The following is an 8,803-nucleotide window of genomic DNA, read 5'->3' as shown; positions in this document are numbered from 1 at the left end:
GAAAATTAATTTACCTTTTTTCCGATAAACCGGTGTCGAAACCAGTAAATTCATCCTAAATTCTCTAAAAACACATTAGGTTTTGTACACTTGCGTTTTCTCTCGACAACACTAATATCATGCGAGATCGGTAATTAACGGGACTAGGTAACAAATAGACGAAAAAGAACAAAAAAAGCAAATTTAAAAAAGTTTTTTTAATTTTTGAAAACGATTCTCTTCAAAGACATGAAGCCATCAGTTATCTATTGAAATCAGATTATAGGTTCCTTTAATCCTCCAAAAAACCCAATAAGACCTGCAGTTATCCAGTAAATGTTATTCGACAAAAAATAGACAAAGTGAAAACGACAGGTAAACACAAATGTAAAAAGTCAAATAAATTCTTCAAGAAAAGGGTGTCGAAGGCGTTGAAACCAAAATCTATGCCTTTCAAGACTTTTATATGTTCATTGTTGTTTTTTTAACGCCAAGGATGTAACATATGGACTGTAAATGTTGTGATAATGTGACAAAACCAGAACAAACGTGCAATATGGGCAAATGCCTAAAAAATTGTGAAATCTAGTAGTATCAAAGCCAGAAAACTACAATTTAGCGCGTAAAACGACAAAAAAATAAAGAAATTACTCACTAGAAAAAAATGCAATCACTAGAGGAAGAACAGGCATTTTTTTGGCGGACACTAAGCTACAACCTGGCCGAATTAAGAGAAAATCATTTGCAAACCTCAAAGAGCCGGTGTTTATTTTTAAAATTAAATACGACCACAATATTTCGAGTAGAGAAATAAGATACATTATTATGGTACTGCTTAGAAAACTTTTTGGAACTATCTCCATTGAGCATTGATTTGAATTTTTCTGATCTTTAATTAACATAAAAGAGATTGAAATTTATTTAAAAAAAGACCGACTGGTTACAATCGGAATTGTTTTTGGATTGTATCAGTCCAATATTGGACCAAAACCAACCTTTTGCTGCTCTTTTGAAAATGCTGCTCTTTTGATAGCCAAAGGAAAATTTCACCAAAAAACGTCTAAGATTTAATTCCAGAATACTCTCAATAGAAATGGAATGACAACACGCTCCGTTTGTAATTTTTAAGGATTTTGTTAGTTGTTTTTGGTTGTGGCTTTAGGTAAATTCAATCAAAGTGGACCAAAAAAAATTTATTTTGGGCAATTTTTGATCAAAAGAGCTTAATTTTGCATTATTTAGCCAACTTTTTAGCCAAACAAATTAAATCAAAATGGTCAACAAAGAGTTTTTGCGTTGAAAAAAAATTCAACAATACAATTGTTAACTTTTTTTTACATATGTTAACAATATTGAAAAAAATTTAGGCAAAACATTCAGAAAATGTGAACAAAAATAACGCAAATCGGTCTAAAATTCACAAAAGTTTAAACTATGATAACTTGCATTAGAATACGAAAATCAATTTTTTTTAAATTTCGTATTCTCCGCTGGACGGGTTTTTTATCGATACACTCAAAAAAATCTGTACGATGAATATATCCATCAAACAAAATTGTCTGAACAAGAAAAACTAAACTGAATAAACAGTTTCTCCCCCCTAAAGAGTTGTCGGAGCAAAAAAATAACAAACTTGGGGTGGGGGAGGAGTGGGGAAGAGAAAAAGATCTGAAGATCTCAAAAAATTTAAGATAACAAATTGAAGACTTTTTCATCCGAAGAAGAGAGAAACTTAATCAAAAGATAGAAACAATCTTGTTCATCTTCTCTTTTGCAAATAATGATGTCTGAAACACTAAAACTAATTGAGACCCGACACCTCAATGTAAAAACATCATGTCTGAGGAGCCATACGATTGCTTTGAATGAACCTGGTAAAATGAATAAAATGAAATTTCGCAAAAATGCAAAGTTCAATGAAAGTTTCGAAAAAAACTCGGACAAAAAAATTAAAAAAAAAATACTTACACTTTATATTCAATGACTATGTCAAATTGTTTGCTATTAGAAAACCTATTAAAAATGAAGACAAAATTGAAAAAATACAAAGAAATGAAGAGAAGAACAAAATTAATTAATTTCACTTTTATAAAACTAATGGTTTCTAGATAAATAAACGCAAAGTTCAATGAAAGTTTCGAAAAAAACTCGGACAAAAAATCAAAAAAAAATACGTACACTTTATATTCAATGATTATGTCAAATTGTTTGCTATTAGAAAACCTATTAAAAAATGAAGAGAAAATTGAAAAAATACAAAGAAATGAAGAGAAGAACAAAATAAATTTATTTCACTTTTATAAAACTAATGGTTTCTAGATAAATAAACGCAAAGTTCAATGAAAGTTTCGAAAAAAACTCGGACAAAAAATCAAAAAAAAATACGTACACTTTATATTCAATGATTATGTCAAATTGTTTGCTATTAGAAAACCTATTAAAAAATGAAGAGAAAATTGAAAAAATACAAAGAAATGAAGAGAAGAACAAAATAAATTAATTTCACTTTTATAAAACTAATGGTTTCTAGATAAATAAATACGTTTCAATAACTCTCATAAGAAATTATAATTCTCCGCTGCAGCGATGAAATTAGTTGTACTAAGCTATAAAACAGCAAGAATTACGAAGAAAAACAAAGAAAACTCATGGGGACAAATGGGATTCAAGTTGTCAAAACCATCCCGCATAAACTGAAACTAGAATAATGAAAGCATTACTTTCAGCTGCATTGTTTTGAGTGCAAAAACAAAAAAAACCTGTTACAGGCATGATCAACTAAATTCTTTGCCTTTCTTTCTTGAACTCGGTTACTACGGTTAGTTTTTCATCTACAAAGAAATTAGCGTTTCACTTATCCTCAATTTCACAAATGAGTTGACATTTGATTGCGTTGTGTCAATAAATAGTTGTATCTTTCATACATTTTTTCTTTCGAATTTTGAAAATTCAAGGTTACACGGAGTATTACCGTTACAGGTGTATCTAATTATAATTGACCTTCAAATCGTCGAGTAGGTTTATGGGTATATCAGCAACAACATCCACAGTCACTGCTATTTGATGTCCATATATTGCATCGTTTGTGAGATTTCAACCGTTTTTTGGAAATTCCCCATGTCGGCTTAGATGCCCTTTAACGAAAGAAGCAAGTGATGACCGAAGTTTTCGTTTCTGCTTAATGCATGATTGTGGTTAAGACTGTCCCAGGTCGAGATGTGATCGGTAAAAATTGCTAAAGAAATGTAAGATTTGCGATGAACGCGGTGAAAAGATGTACGAATTGCAATTTTTAGTGTTGAATGCGTTGGAAAAAAATTACAGCTACGAATCGCAAATCTTACAAAAATCGCCGCCAAACTTACCAAATATCTTCACCGTAGAAAATGTTGCAAAAAAAGAAAAATGTACGAATAGCGGCGAATGCGGAGAATGCGGTGAAAAAAAAATCACAGCAAAGAATATCATTTTTAACAAAAAAGTTCACCGTAGAAAATATTGCGAAAGTTGAATGCGGTCTGGTAGTCAATGAGTTGAATTGTTTCAGTGATGTTTCTAAAAAAAGCGATGAAAAAGTGCATAAATATGATGTTCTCCGGCAATAACTTGTCCCACGCACTCATTATATTCACCCATTTGTTCAACTTTCTTATTTTTTATATCTCAGGGATGTACTTGCTTATCACAAAACTATTTGTTGTACTTGCTTCAAATGCACAAAATCATTGAAAAATATAAACTATTGTTAAAAAACAGAATAGTTTATTAATCGTTCATCAGTGTTTTCTATGACCTCCCCCACTTAAAAAAATATGCAGCGATATACAGCTCATTTTAAAAAATACAATTTTGAGGGAGAGGAGAAAACAATTTGAAGATCTGAAAAACATATAAGAAAAACAAATTGAGGACGTTTTCATCCGATGAAACCTATTTTCTTGTCACAAAAGATATGGTCTGTAAGACAAAAAATAAATAAATAAAATTAATTTTGGCAAAAATCCAATTTTCAATGAAGTTTTCGAAGAAAAAAGGGCAAAAGAATAGAAAATAGGTACGTACACTTGAAAATCATTGACCATGTCAAATTTTTTGCTATTTGAAAACCTATACAAACACAAAAAATGAGATAAATACAAAGAACTGAAGAGAAGAACAAAATAAATTGATTTCACTTTTTAAATATTAATGGTTTCTACGTAAATAAATACCTAATTTATAATTCTCCGCTGTTATGAACTTAGTTGTACTTAGATATAAAACTGCAAAATTGAGGAAGAAAAACAAAAATAACTCATGCGGAGAAATGGGATTCAAGTTATCAAAATTATCCGGTAAAAATTGCAACAAATGAATGAATTTTTTTCAGCTGCAGTGTTCTGAGTGCAAAAGCAAAAAAACCGGGACAATGTCAGAAATTTGAAACAAAATCGACTTTTAGGAAAACAAATCAAAATCAATAATAATCAATGACTGCACATTGAACTATTTTTGGCCATAAATTGAAGTATCCGACCATTATTTAAATATGCATCATTAGATTGCATTTAAAATTGTTCCATAATCCACGTGATCTATATGGTAACAACCAAAACCGAAAGACACGTCTGTTTAGTTCATTCAAGGTTTTTATGAAAAAATTGTTTTAGAGCACAAAAACGTTTTAAGATAAGGAAGGATTTAGAGAACTAAGAGAAGAACCTATCTTAAGTATTTTACAAGGGAAAATTAATTATCACAAAAAGGCAATTGAGACCTCTTTTAGCGTCTAGAAAACAATCTGAATCTGATATCAATTAGATAACGGCAATTTTTTAAAAAAAATGGTTTGAATGAACAGAGTTCAAAATAACTTTAGGTCATCGGCAAACAGATATATGCTTAGGAAATACGTTAATTGAAGGAAAAATCGAAAGGCTTATCCCATGTTTTGTTGATTAATATCAACTACCAGAGGCCACTGAGGCATAGCAATAGCTCACGACTTATGGCGAACCAGGGTACAGGGGAGATTTGATTAAATCTACCGCATTTAGTTAGAGCGCTTCAATTAAACTCAACCAATTAGATTTTATGAAATTTCAGTGTTTCCCCAGGTTTAGGTGCGCAATCCCAGACCACTTTGATCAGACCACTTCCCAGACTTCGCCCTCTTATGAGAGCATTGTGCTACCGAAATCCCACTGATCAGACTATCGTGCCACCCAAATATTTCCTGCGGTTCTGGTGCGACCCAAAGTTTTGCGCAACTGTAGTGCGACAAAGGTTCCCTCTGATCAGATCATACTTCAAATTTTGTCCTTTGATCAGACCATTCCTGAATACATGTTATAATTCATTGTTATTTGTTCGTCGTATTTGTGTCGTAAAAAAACTGGAAGGGGGCGAAACAGAATAGATCCAAATATAAAGTCGTTTTGGAGTGACTGCAAATTTTCTTTTGAGTCATTAAACAGTGATAAGAAACTACCGACAAATAAATATGGTCAGTTAATGCTCTGTGGTCCGATTTCGCGGTAACTTATGTCCAGACTTGGCCCTCTGATCAGACCGTAGCGCGATCATTATCCATACCATCGTGCGACTCAAGCGTTTCCCCAGACCATGTATTTTGGGTTGCACCACGCCACCATTGTGCGACCCAAATGGTCGGATCAGAGCGGTCAAGGGTCGCGCACCTGAACCTTGGTTTGGTATGTATTTAATCATTTTTTTGTTCAGTTTCGGTATCGCGGAGTTAAACATTTTTGTTGAAGCAAAATATAGACTTTGAAACCTAAAAAATAATGATTATAGAAAGCCTGTCAAAAAATATCTTAATAACTTGCCCAAATCATAACGCTTAACGCTATTATAATGCAAATTTTAATGCGGGAATTAATCTGATTAGACTTTAATCAAACCTTTCTCAAGTCTAGAACTGCGTTTTCGGAATCTTAGTCTGATAAAAAATCATTTCAGTTTAAATAAATGTTTTTTGTTTGACTTTTTTCGGTTAAATTAAGTTATACAGATATACCCAACAACCATTATTACTCCATAGACACTTCTCTGTTCCCAGTTTACGTCAATTTTTTTCAATATTTTGTAGCTTCAACCTTTGTTCACCGTCGGCACGTAATACGCAAGTTGAGTGGCGTTTTCACCCAGTACAGAGACAAATCCATAAGCATCTCTAGTCTTGCACTTGAACGTTCGCAGGGTCTCATAGACAGCCCAACAAAAGGGCGCGCTGTCGGGGCAGTTACACTCCAGATAGTTCTTGCCAACATTTCTGCAGACTGCATCAGGACCTTCACAATCCTCGTCTAGTGCGTATTGATTCAGAGTGAAATAAGTGGCCTTTCCCGACGCGTCATTTGCCTGAAATATTTCAGCCCAAAATCATATTTTCTAACAATATGTCCAGTCCCTAACATTAACAACAAGAGTTGCCAAAATGGGGTTAAAAATGCTGTTAATGTTGTGATTTGATACAAAAGTACGTTTTGTAGAGTTAAATGCGGTGATAGGGCTGAAAACCAAAATGTCACTGACAGAAACAGTAATTCTTGTTCCACCACGCAGATATCTTACATAAATATAGTACTTTCATTGGGGTCAATAAGATTTTTCTTCAGCATTTTAATATCACAAATTATAGCAATTTTTTTTTAAAGAAACTTGCAATTTTTCTTGAAACAGATTGACATTTATTGAGTTTTTCCATCCTATGGGGCCAGAGAACCTTCTTTGTAGTTTTATAATAGATTTTGCCAGTAAAAATTTTTGTGTGGCTTCAAATTGGTTTAAGGGATAATTTCTAGAGACAATCAATAGGCTCGAAGGTATTAATATCAGGAGTTTTAGCTTTATTTCAACAGAATTTGCAATTATTTCAAAAATTTTTGTCATGTTCTGATTTTATCGATTTTTTAAGGTCCATAAAACTTTTTTAGGTCTTGCAAATGAGTTACTGCACAGATTCAAGAGACAATAAAATAGATGTGTATATTAAAGTATCGCAAAACTTGGAAGTTTTTTAAAATAAATTCCGCAGTTTCGATTTTTTTTTCAAATGTTTTGTCATATTTCAAGGCTTGTGCGTAGGCTAATATGTATATTTAAATCAACCAAATTTGGCTTTTGGCGTAAAATATTCACAATTTTTAGCAATGATTATGTTTTTGTTCGGTTTTATTGTTTTAATTTCTCAAATATTGCGACACTTTGTCTTTTTGGCTGGCATTGTTCAATAGATCTGCTGGTCAAATAGAGTAGTTCTAAAATTTTTTTTCAATTCTTTTGGATTGTATTTCAGGACAAGACCCGCTATGTTTTTTACAATTCAAGGAATTTGAAATGTATTGCAGCGCTGTGTTTTTTTTTAAAGATCTGTTCACACATTTTTCAATGACTTTGATCTTTCAAAGCGGGATAAACAGGTAAAGCCCAGCGGGCATTACGTTTCATAAGGGGCCCAAAGTACGTTTTAGTAGACCTTCATGTGCTCGGAGTAGTGCAGCTGCTGGGATGGCCTTGATTTAGGGTTAAAAGTCATTTTTAGGAGTTGTGATTGGTGCAATTTTTTATGTTCTTTTGTGATTTTTTAGTCTTTCGTTTTATTAGTCTGAGGTTGATGTGTTTAAAATGTGACGAAGTTTTCTAGATATTCTAGATGTAGTGGAAAGGTGTTCAACGTATAGCATATTTTTGATAACATCTGCAGTTTTTTTAAGTCTTCCTAAAATTTTGTGTCAATTTTTCATACTTGTCCATTCGCAAATGCCAGCAAACCCATTCCAGGATCTCTCTGACAAAAAAATGCTGCATGATTGTTAGTGTCAGAAGAATTTTTCTCAAAAACTTAGCATTTCGAATTTTAGAAATTTTTTGATAAAATTTGCATTTTTTTTTAAATTTCTTTGAAAACACTTGTCTTTCATTGAGTGTTTTGCCTCAGTTGCCAGATAACCTCCTCCAGGGTTTGATAGTATGATATAGCACAGTTGCTAGGAATTGTCTTGAACATATTAATAGCAGGAAGAAGAATTTCTATTTTTTAAAAATTGAATTTTCTAAAAATTATTGCATATCGACGTTTGAGCCATTGTATTTTTCAAGGCTTGGAATTGGGTTTCTGTAAAGCCTCTAGAAACGCAGAAATGGTTCGGAAGATATTATTATCTTGATTTTCAGCAACATTTCTTCAACATTTGCAATTGATTTTTCAAACTTTTTCTGTTATTTTCTGAGTTAATCGATCTTCAAGGGCCAGTGAAAGATCCAAACCAAAGACCAAAGGTTGTTTTGACTTCTGATTGACCGATTCTTTCAATTAAATAAATTCCGTTTCTGAACCCCCCCTCCCCCCTGGCGCACGTGACTTATTTACTATATAATGGCATATGCTCTGTAACTGCGGGGAGCATAACGTACTGGGGGGCAGAGATTCATCAAATATTTTTAAGGAGAGAAAACTTACCAGAAAAAGCAAAACCTGCAGAACGGCAAGTATTATTGACAAACGGAACAGCATTTTAACGAACGCTTAAGAATTGAAGAGTCGAGAAAATGAAGAAAAATTTTTCAGTGAAAGTTGGTAACAACTTGACACATACACTCACACAGTGACAGCCTGAAAACTTCAATTTTTCTCTAAAAAACCGAATTTCTCCTCAAGGCAGAATTTGGGAATTATCCTACTTTTACATCTTCTTCAATTTCCTACAAACACATCTGCTTTTTGTCTATTGGCCCCAAATTTTCCCATCGAATTGTTGAAGAACGTCGTTTGTGACTTCACTCGATGGTGTAACTGCATTTTATTGTACCACTGTAAACT

General features: G+C 32.8%; 1 protein-coding gene across 1 annotated transcript; it reads right to left on the bottom strand.

The window, feature by feature from the left end:
- Positions 1 to 5,934: 5,934 nt before the first annotated feature.
- LOC142351861 (uncharacterized) lies at positions 5,935 to 8,598 on the bottom strand. Its single transcript, XM_075404095.1, has 2 exons — positions 8,444 to 8,598; positions 5,935 to 6,342 (listed from the first exon to the last, which is right to left on the bottom strand). Exons 1-2 carry the CDS (start codon positions 8,495 to 8,497, stop codon positions 6,073 to 6,075), a joined length of 324 nt encoding a protein of 107 aa, XP_075260210.1. The 5' UTR covers positions 8,498 to 8,598; the 3' UTR covers positions 5,935 to 6,072.
- Positions 8,599 to 8,803: the final 205 nt, after the last annotated feature.

Source organism: Convolutriloba macropyga, chromosome 13 (genome assembly GCF_964194025.1).
Source record: "Convolutriloba macropyga chromosome 13, txConMacr16.3, whole genome shotgun sequence".
NCBI classification, from domain to species: Eukaryota; Metazoa; Xenacoelomorpha; order Acoela; family Convolutidae; genus Convolutriloba; species Convolutriloba macropyga.
This window is presented reverse-complemented; position numbering and strand designations above follow the sequence as displayed.